We start from the raw sequence: 20,332 nt of genomic DNA, 5'->3' as shown, positions 1-20,332 counted from the left end.
GATTGTTCCCTTTATCTACAGTATATACAGTAGGTACAAGGTCTGGTTGAGTACAGGACACCAGGGGAAGGTATTTTCTATGATTCCATTTCAGACATCAGCAAAGTGCTGTCTACAGACAGGCGTTATCAGGTTAACTCTTTTTCAGTACTGGGATAAGTAGTCAAGAGGACAGCAAGGCCACAATCACATTTTATCTTACTTAGGATTTACATCCGTTTGTGTTAGGGATGGACTGATTATCGGCACTTGTTGATTATTGGGCCGTTTTTTGGCAGTTTACAGATTATCTGTATTGGCGTTTTAGTTGCCTGATAACTAAAGTTAATGAATTAAAAAGTGTGCTACTTTGCTCCGTTACAGCTCTGCGTCTGTCCCTCTGCTTCGGTTTCACTCACCACTGAGCCTGACTTGATGTCCCGCCCACAACACTATCTGACTCTCTTTTACATTGGATTACGTGGAAAGTTTCTTATTTATTAAATAATTGCAAAACTATGTAACTACTCAAACTTCAGTCCCTGTACAGGTTGGAAGCGGAATTGTCCTATAATGTCTCAGTGGAAGTACAGATCTGCTACTCGACCTGGCAAACTTGCTTTTTGCAGGATTCAGCCGCAAAGCGAATGCATTGCCGTTCCCCCTGTTACGAGTTAATGAACCACTAAAACAATTGACTTAAAGATTTCCATTTTTTAATGTATATGTACACTATCAGTTCCAATTATCGGTTAACTACTGATAATCTGCATCAGCCTGGAAAAAACTTTATTTGTTAATCCCCAGTTTGTTGCCAGCTATATTCAAGTTGTCCTTAAATGCATCGTAGAATATTGTGTGTTGTTATCATTCTGTTCATATCATTCTAGTAAAATATTCTACTATTTATATAGTTAACTCTGTAGGTTTTTAATTCCAAAAAGAGAATACATTTTTTTCAAACTTTTTTAAGACTATATTCAGAACTATAGCATAAGAAAAATCTGTCAGGTCTTGGAAGTTGTTGTAACATTGTAATACATAAATATCCAAACATTGATACCTGTATTATTTTAATTCAATTTCTTTAATAGTATCAAATCATAACAACAGTAATCTCGAGACACTTTACAGGTCTAGACCACACTATAATTTACAAAGCCCCACAAATTATAGTAACTCCCCCAAGAGAATTGGGTAAAGGAGACCAGTGGAATTGAATTGTATTGTTGTAAGTATTGTGTTATGTATCTAAACATATTCTTACTCATTTGACTGTTGGAGGAGGCTGTACAATCCCCCCCCCCCCCCCCCCCCCCCCCCCCCCCCACTGTGCCTGCCCTTTAAGTGACTAAGGTTAAATTAAACAGAAACAAAGTCAGAATTGTCAAGCAAAACCAAAATGTGCCATTGATAGAAACACTGCACATATAGAAAGAAATCATCATCTGCCATCTTAATTTGCATGTGTTTATTGGGCCTTGGTAGAGCTATTTTAAGCACTCAGACACATATACATGTAGGTTAGTGGAGAGATGTGATGATCCAATATATGATCTTCTTTACCAATATCCATCCTGCTTCTATGGGTTAGAGCTATTTCAGATGCCTAAATTTGTGTTGGCCTTCAGCACATTCCCCTTAACCATCTCTCTACTCTGTTCTGTCCCTTTTTATTTTATTACAGGGATTTTGAAAAAAAACATTAGCTCAGCCAACAGCAGTAATAATCCCTCCCTTGTCAGAATCCTTTTTACATGATTGCTGGCAGTGATCCAAGCCTGCAACCAGATGAATAAACAGCAGCATAACAAGCCACAAGTAGGGTATTCTTTTTGTTGCATCCTATGGACAAGTGGGTTTTCACAGAGTCAGCTGTTTTAAATGGAAATGTATTAAAACATTTACAGCAAAAAGACACTCTAAAACATCTTGTAGAGAACAGCAAAGGTAAAAACGGTACCCACTTAATTTTCCACTTACTTGCCAGTCACTGCTGTGTGTCGTGTGACTGATTTATTAATAGAGGTAGTAACTCAATAAAATAACTACCTATACCTGTTTATAAACCACATATAGTAGAAGGTCCTGAGTGAAATAACTAGTGACTCGTGGGGTTATTTCACTTTTCAATTTGGCCAAATGCAAATTTCGTTTGGTGCATGTACAAGGCAGCTATTCATTTGACCAAGTCGCGGCTAAAAGACACATCATGGCCTAATGAATGGAAAGGGAATCTCATTAGCCTAGGATTTCATGTAATGAATAATTCAAAATGTCACTGGATTTACTATTCAATGTTGTCAAAGTAATAAGGATGTGCCATATTTTTTTCATTCATGAGATGACGCAGTGTATCATAACTTTTTTTTCTGAGAAAGCAGGCTAATATTTCTTTATTTAAAGGGGCCAGCAGATGTAACTTTCAATTTGTGTTGATTCTAGAAGCCACTTTGGAAAAAGGCGTTAGTGCTTTTTTTTTTTACCACACCTGCTATGTTAAAGGTCCCATGGCGTGAAAATTACACTTTGGATGAGTTTTTTTTAAACATTTATATGCATTCCTCCAGCCTGCCTACGATCCCCCAGTGGCTAAAAATGGTGATAGGTGTAAACCAAGCTCTGGGTATCCTGCTCTGTCTTTGAGAAAATGAAAGCTAAGATGGGCCAATCTGGAAAGGGGAGGTAATCTCACCCCGTATGAGGTCATAAAGGTGCAAAGTGGCAGTTGGTCAAGGCCACACCCCCAATTTAATGTTGGCTACTGACGTATAAACTCGTCTCACATTGTAATGTTATTTAATGAATAAAATTGACACGCTACATCCCTGTTAAAAACCTGTCCCAGATTGTCTCAGGCGCCTGTCGTCTGTCACTTTCCCTTTCTAGCTTTTAGCGTTAGTTGTTCTTTGTTTTTTTCTGTGTTGGCCCTGCTCCGGTATCTGCCATAACTAAAACAGATAACTTCTAAATACAATTAGGCTGCCTAGAAATCTGTGACCCGTCAGAATGTGTTACTGTAGAGCCGTTCTGCCTGTCATGAATCAGTTTGTGACTTTTGGACCCGGGCAAAGGCATTAATTAAAACTATATAAAATATTCTTTTCATTGTTAGTCGCGTTGGCTGTTACAGGTCATTTATGATGATCAGATTAAAAATGAAGAAAACATTAAAAAGTCACAGAGTGTAACTTTAGGCTACTTTTATGAGCCTTTATAAACCTTATTTTATAGTTTTTTACTTTCTGTCATTGTTAATGCAGTGGCAGCCTGACCCTAACTAAGATGTATTGTGAAAACGACTGATGTGTTCCAGAAAGAGGAAAGGTGACCGACTTGGGGAGTGAGACTAAGAAGAGAGAAGAAAAACTGTAAACAATTTATGTGAGCTGGGCACTAAACATTTATGCTCTCGGGGCCGGATATTCAAAGGTGTCCCTCTGCAAGGGTCTAATTGCCCAGTCTCACAGACAGCCCATCAATGAGCGGCCAGCCGTGTGTGACACACTCTTGTTTCAGAGGACAGGTGGCAGCGCTGCTTAGTCTTATAGGTCTTTGTCAATTTCTGCTTACTGTAATGTCAGCCTCAATATCAGCCTGGTCTCACTTGCTCTGTACCCGGCAGCTGTCTGTCGTGCTGAGCTTTGACTGTCATTACCTAAGATTAACCTTCAAGTATTAAGACCATGCCTGCTTAATTATTAACAATCACCAGCAAGGTCTTTCTACAATCATAACTTAGCTTTGGCTAAGCACTGTTTGGTTACAAACAGTACAAATATTCTGGTGACATTTCTTTTAACCTTATGAAGCTGATCAGGTTCAGGTTACTTTACTGGTACCCGTGGCTAAACTAGGTTTACAGTCTAAGTGGAAGGACATCCTCAAACCTTTGTAGACCATCACATAACATGCAACACACCAAGCATTAAAACATGTAATAGAGACAGTAAAACATGGATAAAAGCAATAGACATGATACAAAAAATGAAGTGCTTGTGCATTTTGTGCAAGTAATTCTAATTCTGCTGCAGTTGTTCAGCATACAGGGATGTGGGGTGGAGGTGGGACTTCCCAGTCAGCTTACTTGACAATTTTACAGTTTGATTTAGGCAATTCTTGAAACACACCCAAACTAAGATGAATGATATGATGGATTCAATAAAAGCATGATAAAATAATGCCATCATGGTCTTGTCAATACGAAAATGGTACAATTTTGTTCCAACAGTCTAGACGCTGTTGTCCTTTTTTACAGTCAGCGTCACAATTCTCCTGGAAAATCAGTCAGTAATTGTCTCTAGATATCTATAGGATTCTACATAATCCACTAGTTGACCATCTATAATTGTGGCCTCATATCCTGGAGTTTTACCAAAATCAATGTGCATATCCTTTGTTTTAGATGTGTTCTAGTGAAGATGTGACTCCTCACACCATTGGACAAAGTCTTCAATTATTGGTCTGTGGCCTCTGTCACGTTTATATAGCAGACTCACTATGACAGAGTCGTCCGCATATTTAATGATGGTCCTATTTACATAGTTGCTCTGTCACTTGTTTGTATGTAGAACGAACAGAAGGGGTGAGAAGCTGACATTGAACTACAGCATAGATTCTAAACACTGTGCTTTATTGTGAAAGAGAGCATTGATTTTTGTAATACACTTTGTATTTCTGTCTGTCTGTGTATCCCCTCAACTACCATCATCATCATCATTTTCATTATCATCATCATCAGTACAATTATCAATATTATCATCAATCACGTGCAAATAATAGTCTTTATCTTAATTTATCTTAAAACTATCTTAGATGTTTAGTCATCCATTCATGCATCCTAAATGTGACAAAAAATGAATTAGTCTGTCACTGTAAGCGTGTACTGAAATGAGGTGACATTTTGGGGTCATGCACCCCAGTATGACCTCAAACATCAGCATGTTCTTCAGACAACACAGAGCTTGTGTGTGTAGTCCTTTTCTGATCTGGTATATGTCTGTCGCATTTAAAATGTATGTTTATTTACACCCAAATGGAAAGTCAAGTGCAAAGTGGAGCAGTGTAATGTATGTATGTTTCGTAGGGCTTGGCAATATATCGATACTATATCGATATCGTGAAATGAGACTAGATATCCTCTTAGATTTCGGATATTGTGATATCGTAACATGGCATAAGTGGTGTCTTTTCTGTTTTTTTAAGGCTAAATTACAGTAAAGTGATGTGATTTTCTGAACTTACCAGACTGTTGTAGCTGTTCTATTATTTGCCTTTTCCCACTTAGTCATTATGTCCACATTACTGATGATTGTTTATTAAAAATATCATTGTGTAAATATTTTGTTAAAGCACCAATAGTCAACACCACAATATCGTTGCAGTATTGATATCGAGGCTATTTGGTCAAAAATAGTGTGATATTGGATTTTCTACACATTGCCCAGCTCTAATGTTTCGGTGAACAGAGAACCACAGGCACATTAACATTGACTACTCACCAATTGTTCCATACTGTGCTTGGACTGACCCAGCTGTAGAAGACTTGACAAAGCACAACACACCAAATGCTGTGGCTTCTTCTTTCCATGCTTTGTTCTTCTGAACATGCATAAACTCCTCATAAAGCCGAGAAATCAGGCCATCAGAAAAATAGCCTGTATAGAACAGGCAACTTAGATCCTCCTATTGATGGTCAAGAACATTACTTGGTCTGCTCAAAGTAAGCTAAAAGTGTGTAAATGCATGTGTGCATCTGCACAGCTGTGCGAAACATCCCTGGGGGTTCAACCACTTGGCACAGAAGGCAAGGAAGTGTGTGTGGCAGTTTGGAGAAACAGACTAGTCTTCAGAGAAGAAAGTCTTGGCTTTTTTCTTTCTAATGGGCTCTGTTAGAATAGCATGCTGACTCGATTAAGGTACCAGTGCGCGTTATAATTAAGTTGGGAGTTTTCTTCTTGGCCGTGCCAGGGGCAGCCTTGTTGTATGAAGCGATGCAGTAAATTGGAGCTGACGCGCCAGAAGAATATTCTTTTTTGGTGATGCTTTTAAAAAGTGATCTGTTTTGTCCTCCCAGTGTTAAAAATAGTCTTCTCCCTCAGCTGATTCTGTAGCTTTTCAAGTGCCTGAAGTCTGAAGAGCGTCTACACAACAAAGAGTAACAATATTACCAGCTGCTGAGTCACTATGTAGAGGCTATTGCTCCTGGCAATAATGGCACGTCTAAATCTTGCTTTGTTTAAGTCTTACTTACAAGGACAAATCCATAGACATGAGGTCTGTGATTGTGTGTTTTTGCTTTGATGTGGTCTGTTTATGCTTGTCAGTTCAATCTATCTCACACATTATGGTTCATTTTGATTATCTATAGCCCCGAGAAACATTTGAGAGCATCTCTTTTGATGTAAAGGTTTCTTTCGGCAGAACCATACAACTTCCGTTTGGGCTTTGCATATTATTGAATGAAAAACATCAACGCACGTAAAAGAGGCAGACTAATTCAGCCACATGAGCCTGTTAAAAAGTTTATAACCATGAATTATTCAGGAACTATTCTTATCCTCTCTCTTGTTGTCTCTCTTGCTCATGTAGCCTTCCCCGAATATGTTAGAACCATGACGTGTAATCAACGCACTTCCCAAAATAAATTATGTATGGTACATTGTGTTATGCAACATGGAGAGAAAGGTCATTGGCATTCAAATTAGGTCCGAAATAAGTCATATTTGCCATTCATACAAAAAAGGCTAGGAGATGCTCTCCCTAGAGTTCATCATTAAACTGTTCAGGTCCTCTAAGTGCTGAGCCAAAACAACCTTTCATTTGTTTTAGAAAATATATGGTCATATGGCATGCATGTCAGCACATTAGTTTAAAACTGGAAGTGTGAAATCAGTCAGCTTTTATTATGATTCCACATTTTAACCTTGCCTAGTCTTTTTCTCATGTCTGTGTGTTAGCCTGTGCATCTTTCTTTACTACCTCATCTTATTGACATTTTCCTCAGGATTAATGCTTCCACTTTCTAGCCACTTTAGCAAATGGGAAATTAGTTAGACTAGTTACTGGAGGCCTAATGATTTTTCAAGTGAAGTGTTCAGTTGTCAACGTTTTACACTTTGCAGGTACTGTGATATATGGTAAGATTAATTAATTAATAACTATTGTTTTCTGGTAAACCAACCTCACTATTAATAGCTCATAGATGTCAAATTCCATTTTGTATCAATAGTTGTTATCACATAACATCTTAAACCCACCACAATTTCCTCCTACAGATTCAATGAAGTGTCTTACTGTACCACAGTCTATGTATCACTCTGTGACCCAGAAGCAACCAGTGTTAGAAAAACTCAGTTCATGGTGAATGCTTAACCTATAAAACGTCCATGTGAGCAAATCCCATATCTTTTGTTAGTTCCTCACAGCTCAATGTTCATTTTGGTCATTCAAGGCCCTGGGAGCTTAACTAAGTTTTTCAAACTGGCTATTCCATTGATGTAACGCCATTGTTGTTCATGTCCAGTTATACCACAAAGCTTACAGGAGGGTGCCTGTCTGTCTGCCATGCAAAGTCATGGTCAGTCTCATGATTTTGCCTTTCTGTTGCTGATGACATTATAGTAGATTGAATCCTAAGGCGGATATCATATAACACATTGACAGGTAGTCATGGGTGTTAATGCATTTTTTTTCTTTAACATTTACATCCAGATAATGTGGCAAGAAAATTTATATTTAACTTACTTTGAGTAATAATCAAGTTTTAGTCCGCACATTGGTGATTAAAAGAAATCAGATTCAATGTGGGAATTATAACAGTTAATAGAAGTAGAATTCTCATCAATCTAACCCTCATCCCTGTAATTTACCTTGTTTGAAGTCAGTCATGAATATTGATTTTAATACTAAACTGAAGGCTTCTTGTTTTCAGACGAGTCTCTGTTGGACTCCACACACCAATCCATTGGATTTCTTGGACATGTTCCAAGTTCAACAGGATTCAAACCATCAGCCATACCAGCCTCACATTATACTGCCTTCAAGAGCCCTGACTTACCTGGGGGCCTGCCATCCATTTATAAACCAAACCATGAAGTCAGGACATCAACAACACCTCAGCTAGGTATTAATTCGGAGCAAAAAGAAACTTTCAACAAGCAGCAGGATGGTGCATCAAAGCAGACGGTGGCAATCACGACCACACTTCCTGCTCAGCCTCTTGAGCCCCCTAAACTGGCTTTCCCCGGCCCTAAGGCAGATGAATCTTATAGTAAAATCCTGGATGTGAACCAGCTGAGCCCCAGCAGTGCCCCCTTGGAGGAGAACAAACCAGCACATGACATAAACATGCTACCCAACACAGATAAAATTCCGGCCCCTGGCTACAGTGTGCCTTTCATCGTCCCCCACCCTACATCCCCTTCATCGGAACCCACTGAGGTCTCCCCAGAGGACTTCTACCCCACCAACACCATGGACTTTGACTTGGGGTCCGGGGACTACTTGGAGACAATGTCCTTCTTAAATTCAAACGGAGAGGACTACTCTCCCGTCACCAAGGTGCCCTCTGACGCATATGATCTGGAGGACTATACAGAAAGCTATGACACATCTTTCCCTTCCAGAGTAGGCATATTTCCTTCGTCCATGAATCCTCTTCACATCTCACCTTCTACCAGCCTCACGACAGCATACAGCACCGTTGTTCCACTTAAATCCGTTCATCCAACCTCTTCGTCCTCTACAATTCACTATACACTGGACCCTAGTACCACAGCTAACATGGATTTACCCGACGCATCAGACATTGATTGGCCAGATGCTTTCACCATTCAACCGACAGATGTTCTCCTACCTGACATGAACAGCCTGGAGTATTACAACACTCAGTTAACCAAGGAGAACAATAGTTCAGACACTAGAGCCGAACACAGAGGGAACGTTACCGTAGTATCCATCGGTTCTATAGACATCACACCCACAACCAAATTCACTGAGGATGAGTCCTCCAGTGACATTTCAGGGTTTGAGCCTCAAGATGAATCAACCCCAGCATTAACCACAGAGGAGAGTCCTCGGCTGGTCAATGCCTCTGAGCCTTTTCTGGATCCTTCCATAGTCCAGACCCACTTCTTTGATCCCTCTTCTTCTATCTGGGGTGGTCAGGTGTCCACCCCACATTGGTCTGGACATACTCTAACTGTTGCCCTGGACAGCACTGTATTAGCAGAAGCTATGCTAACCAGTGCCACACCTTTGCTGCCAGATGATGTAATGTCTTCCTCCTCTCTCACAGATGTCCATTGGTTTGATGAGTCATTCCCGTCAAGTACCATACACACCACTCCTGTCTTAACTGCGACCATAGCCTTCTCCCCTGTTCCCACGGAACCCGCTGCCAACACTACGGCTGGTACAACAGAATTAATTCCCAGAGACTCTACTTTTACAACTGAACAAACCCTCACTATCAATTTAGTTTCCACTGAACCCACAACTAATGTCACTGTGGGCCCTCCGGCCGTAATGGGTGATCAGGGGGTGACTGAAGATGGAGTTGACATCCCAGCCACAATGACCTTGATCCCAACTAACAGTGAAGCTAATACAGGCTCTGTTGTACCCACAACTACAACTGCCACAACTACTTCTCATCAAGCCGCAACTACAACTACTGCCACCACTGAAGCCTCAACTAGAATCAACAGTACTGCCAGTGAAAAGACCACAACTACGTCAACATCAAGGCCGTACCTCTGCAACCTTGAAGGGCGTTCTTATTTAGTAAAAGTTGGTACGTTTGACGTTAAACTATTACAAACATTGTTTTAATCTCCATTTATGGTGCATGACATGTTGGCAAATTGAGACTAAGAAATGTAAAATTGAATTTGAAATGTACACATATCAGAACTATTATAGGAATTGTATATGTGGAATAAGCCTTAATACCATGCTTATGACTTCTTCTGAAGGTTTTCCTTCCGGTGCCACTGTTGGATATGCCAAATCTCAAGTGAGAGACATACTGAAAGGGGAATTCAACAAGTCTGTGGAGCTGCAGGTACAGTAATCTCAGCAGGGGTTAAGATATTCAATCATTTTTAAGGTAATACCATGCAGCCAGACCACTTCTTGAGTATTTCATCAGTGATTTATCGATAAACAAACCACAGAAGTGGTCACATCAAGATCCACAAGACTGGGATGACTGGGATTTTTTTTTATCACAAGTCATTAAACTGTGAATGAATGTCTCAGGTTTAGGTAATTTGTCTGTGTCATATATTCCTGTTTTGTCTGTGAAGGTTGTGGAGCCCCCACCAAAGTTTGTGTTTCGGGTGATGTCTGGTCCAGTTGTGTACACAGCCATATCTGTCGTCAATGCTCTGCAAAGGTCTGGGCGCCGCTTCCTGTCTGTGTCTCCCAACTGGACAACACCTGACAGAAAATATCAAGTCCACACAGGTAAAGGACTTTTCAACAAGCTGTCCTGTTGTCCACATCTAAATTGTTTGGGCTAATCTTCACTAGTTTTTAAACTTGATCTAAAACTGTCAAACTTGTCTTCACTCCGTACAGTGCTGCAGTTTGTTCCCAGTCACATAGATGTGCGGTTCTGCAACTTCAGTGAGAGCATTAAGAAAGGTTTGACCATGGCCTTTGCAGAAGTGCGTCGGCGCTCCAAGGAGTCAACCAACTTCACAGTTCATGTAAGTGTGACCACAAGGCAGAGAAGCATCTGTAGCGCTGCATTTCAGCTGTGATGTTTTCATTAGGATGCCTTTCATTGTGGCTTTACACCTCAATGTTGAATGATCCAGTGATGATTCCAGTGGAAGCTGTAGCTTTACAAAACATATTGTATTATCTGTCTGAAAAAGGAAAATGTTTTTTTTTGTCATACAATGTAAGTAAAAACTTGGAGGAGCTGTTATGTTTAATCACAATTGTTGAGGCTTTTGAATTTCAGTAAATGAAAGGTGGTGGAAGTTGTTGTCTAGGGAGAGAGAGCTAGTTTATTAAAGATCCTATAACATGGTGCTCTTTGGATGCTTTTATATAGAACTTAGTGGTCCCCTATATAGACCTTAGTGGTCCCCTAATACCATATCTGAAGTCTCTTTCCCAAAATTCAGTCTTGGGGCAGAATAACAGCCAATAGAGCCAGTCTCACAATGAGCTTTCCTTGGTATTTGTCATTTATGAGTCTGTAGCTTTTGTGGTGGGGGGGCTATGTGTGTGTGTGGCTTTGACCAACTGCCACTTTGCTCGTTTGAAAGCAGTCAAAAGGGGCAAGATTCCAGATTGGCCCATCTGAGCTTTCATTTTCTCAAAGGCAGAGCAGGATACCCAGGGCTCGGTTTGCACCGATCACAATTTCTAACCACTGGGGGACTATAGGCAGGCTGGGGGAACGCATATTAATGTTAAAAAAAACCTTAAAGTGAAATTGGTTGAGAAGACAGGAATAAATGGGATCTTCATGGAGTCCCAACCCAAACCCACTTTAGATTAAATAACCCACATGGCATAAAGCATTTCGTGCTATTGGACCTTTAAGATCACTGTTCGTGTTAAGCTTAAATTACTTTATTGGTTTGACAAAATTAGATTCATGCTGTTATAGGAGGTTGGTGAATGGCAGAATAACAGACTATAAGACCGAAAATTACACAATCACAAGGAGACAAGACATGACAACAAAACCATAACACATGCTTAATCTATCCCTCCATCAATTTCCCATAATTTATTAGACACCACTCTACCCATCCATATTCTCCAGTTTTTACTGTTGGATTTCATCCTGATACCCAGTGCACTTCCGTTGGCTCCTTCCAACACAAAATAAAGTCTATTTTCTACAAGCTTCTTTTGGATGTCCGAGCACCCTGTGAGCACAGGCACCCTGCAAAGGAAACTCTTGTCTCATCAGCTGTATCCACAGTCTCAGTCTTTTAGTAACGCCACAGATGTTAGGACCATAGGCAATGGTTCAGACACCTTTAGAACAAAATGAACAAGACCCCAGGATACTTCATTTGGATACTTTTCTATGATTGAGTTCATGCTCTAGTTGTTGAGTATTAAAGAAGCTTACCGGTACTGTTTCTTAATAAAGATCTTACTTGGCTATGTGGTAAGTTGGCTTCAGTCAAGTTTTGTGTAATCCTATTACACTGATGCCTGTATTATTGTCTTTTAGTTGGAATAAATCTAAGGATTGATTTAAGCTGGACAATTATAGACATTTTGCAAATCTTGTGTTCCACTTTTCAGTCACTGAAGCGAATCATTCTCAGATTGGGAAGTTGTATAATAAATAAGCTTTCCCAGAAACTACATCAACAGCAGAATGGATTTTTTTTTTTTTACATTCTGTTGTGTAATTGTCTGAACACTACATCTCTGTCTTAATTGTGTTTTAGATTGTAAACATCACCATGGCGGCTCCTGAATATCAGGAACACCGGCTTGTGAGGCAGCCGGTGGACGTGACCTTCACTGTGCGCGGTTCAAGGGGTTATCTAATGGGGTCAGAGGTCAGCGATGCTCTGATGAAGCTCACAATGGTGGAATTCAGCTATTACATGGGCTTTCCTGTACTGCAGATTGCTGAGCGTGAGTACCACGGATTGTCTCGCCATATTTATTTATGTGTCACATTTACTATAATAGCTGGTGCTTTCCTAAGGATGACTCCAATCCCTGATGCACTTTGGTTAAACCTTACTCAACTAAAACATGATTTTTGTCCTTTTTTTTAAAAGCTTTCCATTACCCAGAGTTGAACACAAGCCAGCTGCTTCGCTTCTCCTGGGTCAGAACAGGTATCGTGGTTTCAGTTCTTGGCGTGGTGGTAAGCTGCTACGGTTACTTAAATTTGATACCCTTTAAGCTGATTTTTGGTTGTCTGTGTACGTAGTGCTCCTGGGTGTGCTGGACCAGAAAGTGAATGAGAGGACCTTTCAAGCCAACATGGAGCGCCGGGTGGCCATGTTACTCGGGGAGGCAACGGGATTAGTCAGACGTGTTAAGAGAGCCACCCTTATAGGCAACAACAGTATACAGGTACTGTATCCATGCATAGTGGTTATTTTCACAACTGCATATGTTTGGGAGAAGTTAATTTACACAGTGCAAAATATATCAAGCCTCACTAGAAATGTAAGTACTGTAGAGCAATTGCACGTCAGTTCTTTGAGTGGAAAAAGCTAAGCAGGCTAGACAATTTCACTTGTATGAAATATAGCTAAATAGCAATTAGTTGCCTTAAATCAGTTGGCATCATTAACTTATTTTTTCAACATATTGTCTGTTTAAAAATTCTCAAACTTGGTGCCCATATAGCTCAGATGGTAGAGCGGGCGCCCATCTATAGCGGATTGCTCCTTGATGCGGAGGAACTGGGTTGGACTCCAACCTGTGGCCCTTTGCTACATGTTGTTCCTTCTCTCTCCCCTTTCATGTCTTCCGCTGCCCTGTCAAATAAAATGCCCCAAAAATTAACCTTTAAAAAATATTAATCTCAAACTTAATTAGACACAAGTCAAAAAGTCACCTCACGGGCACACTTTTGTACTTGTTTTAAAATAAATCTAAATTTTAAAACTCTATACTAGACTGAAGTATTGTTAAGACAGACATGGTAGTGTCCTTTTTCTAGATAATTTACAAAAGAACCTTAAGTTTAATTTATTATTAATATAATTTGATGTATTGTTTATTGTACAGCAAAACCTCCGAAACTCTTTACAGGAAGTTTGTAAATGGATTACTCCCCAAATATTGGGAAAAGCTCCCTGCCTTGTGCCGTTTATAACATTATTCCCTGATGCAAGCTCTCTCTACTACCATGCCTGCGTACTGAGGGCTCATTATGTGAGCGTTGCAGTGTTTGTAACTACTGAAAGCCTTACTGCTTTACTAATCAGGCACTAGCTTTTGTGGGTTTGCTCCGCACCTGCTCGGCTCATCTCTAAGGGGACAGGATAGGGCTCCGTCTCCATGGCAACATCATCCCATTCAGCCGAGGGGTGAGCCACTCAAAGACCATAACCTCATGAGTCCTTGTTCTTTCTCCTCTTCCTCATTTCTCCGGTCCTATTACTCGATGGCTCCTGTGAAACCACGAGCTGCTAAGAGCAGATCAATTATTAATTGTTTCTCTTTCTCCGTCTGCGTCCTGCAGTTGGGATGATTAAAAGTGTGTCTGTGTTGTTGACAGGGTAGACATTATGGAGGGAGAGAGACAGAGAGAGGGGTGGGTTAAAGATTCAGAAATCAGAGGAAGAGGGAGAGCCAAACACTCAGATAAAAGAGACTTGTTATAGGAAATGAGAGATGCATATTGGAGCTGATCTCATGAAGTCTGAGCACATATGGTGGTCTTTAAACACAGGGCTGAGTAGCAGGCAGAGTCCCTCTTTCTGACTTTTCTGCTTCCTGCATCGATGTCTCCATAAAAAATAAAGGGCGATTAAGGAAAACTGAGGACCATATTGGTGGAGAAACATTAGTATATGTCTTTGTGCTAGGATTAGATCTCTAATTTTAGCCTTTGGCATCCTTTCTATCTTAAAAAATGATATTTTTCTCAGTCAAAAATGTGAATGTGTGGTATACAAATAGACATAGAAGCCTTGTTATGTGGTTGTGCTTTTTACATTTCAAAGACATTCATCTCTGAGTGTCTGTTGGATATAATGAGAATGAGATGACTCATGCTCAGCGTCTGAACTTCAGAAGAATTGTTTGTCTCGCTCTATGGCACACATACACACACACACACACACACACACACACACACACAGACTGATATTTCCAACAGATGCCCTAGACAGAATCTTGACAGAATCAGTGTGGTTTCGTCACCTATCAGAGTACCTTCTGAGGCTGCCTAGACAGATAAAAGAGTAGGTTGAATTGGGGTTGTGCAATAACACACACATTCACGCTGCCGTCTTTCCACTCCAATAACCATGCATGGACTGGATTAGACTCTGGATGAGAGAGCCTGCTCGGGCGCTTTTCTATGTCAGCCCAGACATGACCTGCGCTTTACTCTCTCCAGTAATGCACACAGTTGACTGTGCTGTGCCTCAGGGCACCCAGAGGGAGACTGCACACACACAGACACATTAGGCAACATGAGAGGAGAAATATTTAGACAATGAATACTCTAATGGAGATACAGAATGCAAGCTGATATAACATGAGTGAGCTATTTCTGTATGTGTGTGTGTGTGTGTGTGTGTGTGTGTGTGTGTGTGTGTGTGTGTGTGTGTGTGTGTGTGTGTGTGTGTGTGTGTCTGTGTGTGTGTGTGCATAAAAATAACAGAATAATGGTAATAACATGTGAAGGCCCTGCAGAAATGACATGTATAGCTACGCAGGCATCATGATTAGTTTAAGAGATCTATCTATAAATCACGATATCTCTGTGTCCACACACATGCTCAGTACAGCAGCAGGGGCGAGTAGCTGCCGATTCACTACAAGCAGGGCCTGAAGTTAACTTTTTTGACTACCTGCCACCGTGGCGGGCGGATTTAAAAAATCCAAAACTTGGCAGCCCTCTAAAAAAACTTTTTTGTCATTTTGATAATAAAGGAATGTGCAGAATAGTATTAGGGAAAAGTTAGGCCGGAGGGAATCATAGCAATAACAATGACGGAATAGTTAAGGTAAAGTAAAGGAGAAGTGCTTTTTTAAAATAAGTGACAGATCAGAGAGAGAATCTTTGAACATGTAGTTTCTTTGGGATGGTTTATCAGAAACGTACAGCTAAAGCTGGGCGATATGTAGAAAATCAAATATCCCAATAGGTTTGACCATAAACATCAATGTTGATATTGCGGCGATACTGTTGGGTTGAATATAAAAAATATTTACACAGTAAGAGTTTATATAAACAATTATCAGTAATGTGGATATAATGACTAAGGAGTTAAAGGCAAATAACACAACAACTAAAACAGTCTAGTAAGTTCAGAAAATGACATCATGAAAAGGCAACACTTATGTCATATCACGATATTACGATATCCAAAATTTAAGAAGATATCGGTATCAATTTTGATATAATATTGATATATTGACCAACCTATTACAGCATATGGCAGTTGAGTAAAAAGTTGGTGCGTGTATTTTGGTTTCTGCAGTCACACAAACTGCAAAAAGGATTAATGTTACAGGGTGCCATAGAAAATGAGGCGCCACATTCTCCATTAAAAAGTCATCTTTATTATTGATATTGGTACACTTTGCTCATTATGGCCTTCATCAGACATTTCATTTTTAATGTTGAGAGTGCAGTGCCTCATCTTCTGTGGACCCTGGGTTCATTTTTGGAGACACTTTTTCCTTTTGCTTGAGCACTGTCTAGTAGCCACACATGTTGCAATGGGGAACCATTTACATTTAGATTATGACAACAAAAATCAAATCCACTTATGGTAATTGTGCTGGACTTTAATTGAAGCTCACGCAATTCTGCACCTCTCCGTGTGTGTGTTCTCATTGTCCGAAAGCAAACAAAGAATAGAGGAGCAGTCGTCTCGTTGTAAAAGTTTGTTAAAGCGCAACTCTTGCCAAAATGTAGCCTAGAGTCTTTTTGTGAATGTACCCGAGTCAAACCTTCGTTTAAAAGCATAATTAGGATGGAAGCGCCACTTTTAAAATTGACCGTATTCTCGTTTTTTGGTGGGAGAGCTATGGGCGCTACTATGATTGCATCAAAATCACTATTTCTAAAACACCAAGAAGGCTCGACACAACATGAGACTTTGCTCCAAATATCACCAAAGGCTCTACGCATGAACTCCAGCATTGAGAACATGGTTTGTGTTCACAGAGTTTATAAAAACTCACTGCAGCTGTTGGTTTTTCCTGACGCCGTCCATCTTGTCAGTCCAAAATATTTCAGGGAGGAGAGTTAAGATGGGAAGCTCCTAAAGCTTATTTTCATTTAAATGCATGGGTAATTTGTTGTCTGTCGTTGGTGAAAAACAATACTGACCTTGTAGTTGAAAAAGGAGCAAGAATGACATTTCCTCCTATGGAGTCCGTTCATTCGCATTGGGAGATTGATTCTTTTTAACTGGCAAAGAAGGCTGCGAGCGGAAACACCAACAGCTGCAGTTTGTTGTTAAAACCTTTCTTTTTAGTAAGTCAATGTACAAACACAATGTTCTCAATGCTGGAGTTCATGCGTAGAGCCCCTGGTGGTACTTCGAGCAAAGTCTTTTGTTGTGTTAAGCCTCCTTGGTGTTTTAATAAAAGTGATTTTGATGTGATCATAGTAGTGCCCCTAGCTCTCCCATTCAAAAGGTCATTTTACCAAAAAACAATAATAGGGTAAATCTTAAAGGCGCTCTAAGCGATGACACAGTTTAGGCTGGAACATTTGTTGTCACACTCCTCGCTATCCGAGAGCCGCCTGTCCCCAGAACACAGGGTCTCTGTAGACAACCCGGGGTCTACAAAAACACAATGTGCCCACCTGCACCACAAAGCAAACACAAACAGTGTTGCTGTTTCCTGGGGGTGAGGGGTTAGTGCACAGAAAGGAGGTTGAATTTTGGCAAGAGTTCTAACTTTACCTTTGACAAGACGATGGCTAAAAACCACAAAACTGAGGATTTCAATCCCGTGTCCCTGAGCAATGTAAATAAATAAAGTTTAGTGAGTTTCTTTCAGCCTTTTTCCTACATCTGGATATGTTTATGTTTGGAAAAAGCCATAAGATGCCATGATGTCTGCCAACTGTTTAAAGAGAGGTGGACTGTACCGACAGCCATCTAGTCAGTAGCCTGGATTATTGCTCTGTGTAATTGTATGACAGCCGAGGTTCATAGGGCCCTGGAATCCTTTCCACATACAAGACAATGTGTCCTGTGGAATATGGAATTTTTCCACATGAATCCAACATACTAGTGCCCCCCTCATACATGGCTGGATAAACTCAAAATCTCCCATGACCTCAACAGATTCAACCCAGATACCCAGATACCACCCAGATTCAAGTTTCCTGAACTTTAATGGGAAACAGATTCAGACAGACAGACTTTAATAAATAGCTCCAATACAAACAACTCAGGATGTATAGCATATTTGTTTTTTGTTTTTTAAACTGTTATTTTATAAATGTTCATGCAGTTATAGGCATTTTTAGATCTCCCTGGCTCTCACTTCATCTGACCAGTTAAAAACAACCATCTGACCAGATAAAAAATAGCAATGTTGTACCTTCCCTGATGAAGGCCTTAAACACGTAAGCATGTTTTAAGGATTTAGCCAAGAAGATATTAAAGGTTATTAAAACTTTACCCTCTTAAGTACCTCTGTTTCCCTTTAATCTTTTTAAAACAGTAGGATCCCCGAACTGAAGAGCACCACAGGGACACTCTCTATACACCCAAGCAGCACTCCATGCAGACCGCATAGTGTGTGTGAGTGCGCGTGTTGCAGTGATGTGTACTACTAAAAAGACTAGTGGTATTGCTGGTTATAAGATGTGCAATGATAGGGTACTGGTGCAATATTTATTTATATATGTATATATACACACACACACACGTAATAGTATATGCTATTTAAATTTGAATTTGTGTGTGGTTATTAGATGTTCATTGAAGCATTGGATGAGATAATGCACGATTGTGTTAACTGTATGCTTATTGTGTGTGTGTGTGTGTGTGTGTGTGTGTGTGTGTGTGTGTGTGTGTGTGTGTGTGTGTGTGTTGCCATTTGTTTCTCTTAAATGCCTTAGACATACTTCTCCTATAGGAGACAAAAAGGCTTCTCTTATCTTATCTTCTTGTGACTGAGGAAAAAACAACTGTTAAACGAATGACACACTGTTCTTTTCTCTTTTTCCCCCCCTCCCAGGTTGTAAGTACGAGCCGGCTGGTGGGTGCGGACCATCCCTTGGAGATAGTGTACTTTGTGGAGGGTCCCAGTGGTCAGAGGATGCCTGCAGTTCAAACAGCAAACCTACTCAACAGCCTGGACGTTCAAAGGGCTGCCATCGTCTTGGGATATCGTGTCCAGGGCATTTTGGCACAGCGTGAGTACCTCGTGCATAGTTGATACCGTGGAAGGGCAGCAGAATGATGTCGTGATTAACAAGATAGGCCTTGACATGGACAAATTAACTGAGAGCTCCCATATATGTAAGCATCCATATTACCAAAGTGTCCTAGAGCACGAAATTAGGTTACTGCCATTTTCCTGTTAGCTGGTATAGAGTGAAAGAAATTATAATGAATGTATATGTAAATATAGACAGAAAAAGAACGGACACTGTTGTTTTGTTGCTATATGACTTGAATAAACTAGTACAGGGATTGTTTGGCTCTTTTTTATGTGAATTGCCCAGTGCAAAGTAATTCTTCGAGGTCTAGTTGCACTTAACTAAGTGGAGCTTATTAGTTACTTATTAGAAACAGAGAGCTATAAAAAGAAAGAGAAAGGAACCGATTGTTCATGCGCTGCTTTTAAGACGTAAAAAAAATACAAGCTAACTGCTGGATTCTTTGTATGTTTATAGTAACATTTGAGCTAATTGCCTCAGATTGTACACAGTGTACCAAAAGCATCGCTTCCTCATTAAGAATCTAAACAAGGGATGAAGGCATAATGAGAGCCCCTCAAGGGAGTTCTGTCTCTATGTCACCCTTGTTCTCTTACGGTACTTTCCCAGGAGATGAAATGAATGTTAATTAAAACTAATAAAGGTCTGAATTGAAGATTACAGCAGTGAGACAAGAGCCAACTATACTACATGTTAAGCTTAGCATTCTCTATAGGGGATTGTGTACAGGCTTAAAGGCAACAACGGGAAAGCGTTGGAAATATTGAACCACGTGCAAATCTGAAACAATTTAATATGGTCTAAGGGCCGAAACTTCCATATGAAACCACTCTGTCACTCTCTCCGTCTCTTTGTCTATAGCGGTAGAGAAGGTGGCGTCGTCACCCTCTGATGCTGAGAAAACCAACATGTGGATTGTCATTGGGGTTGTGATTCCCCTCCTTGTGGTCATCATCATCATTTCCATCCTGTACTGGAAACTGTGTCGGACAGACAAGCTGGAGTTCCAGCCAGACGCCATGACCGCCATCCAGCAGAGACAGAAGGTAGTGTTGCACAGTGTGTCAGTGTTTCAAAGTCTTTTCAGATCTATAGTTGAAAATACATCAGTTGACAGTAATTGGCACCAGAGTTATTCTTGTAGTTGATGGGTTGTGATAATCGCATCATGGTTGCACATACACTCACCGGCCACTTTATTAGGTACCCCATGCTAGTAACGGGTTGGACCCCCTTTTGCCTTCAGAACTG

General features: G+C 40.4%; 1 protein-coding gene across 6 annotated transcripts in view; it reads left to right on the top strand.

Annotated features, from left to right (window-relative positions):
• si:ch211-1e14.1 (UPF0606 protein KIAA1549) overlaps window positions 1–20,332 on the top strand; it is a 45,317-nt gene that overhangs the window by 9,566 nt on the left and 15,419 nt on the right. For all 6 annotated transcript variants that reach the window (XM_034878297.1, XM_034878296.1, XM_034878298.1 and 3 more), the window contains exons 3-11: window positions 7,913–9,775; window positions 9,957–10,045; window positions 10,290–10,449; window positions 10,564–10,694; window positions 12,414–12,606; window positions 12,756–12,815; window positions 12,911–13,056; window positions 18,877–19,054; window positions 19,943–20,127. In XM_034878297.1, the coding sequence (XP_034734188.1) occupies window positions 7,913–9,775; window positions 9,957–10,045; window positions 10,290–10,449; window positions 10,564–10,694; window positions 12,414–12,606; window positions 12,756–12,815; window positions 12,911–13,056; window positions 18,877–19,054; window positions 19,943–20,127 (3,005 nt within the window). The remainder of the gene's footprint in view (window positions 1–7,912; window positions 9,776–9,956; window positions 10,046–10,289; window positions 10,450–10,563; window positions 10,695–12,413; window positions 12,607–12,755; window positions 12,816–12,910; window positions 13,057–18,876; window positions 19,055–19,942; window positions 20,128–20,332) is intronic.

The sequence above is a fragment of the Etheostoma cragini genome, chromosome 8 (genome assembly GCF_013103735.1).
Source record: "Etheostoma cragini isolate CJK2018 chromosome 8, CSU_Ecrag_1.0, whole genome shotgun sequence".
NCBI classification, from domain to species: domain Eukaryota; kingdom Metazoa; phylum Chordata; class Actinopteri; order Perciformes; family Percidae; genus Etheostoma; species Etheostoma cragini.
The sequence above is the reverse complement of the archived record's forward strand: the minus strand, read 5'-3'. Positions and strand labels throughout refer to the sequence as shown.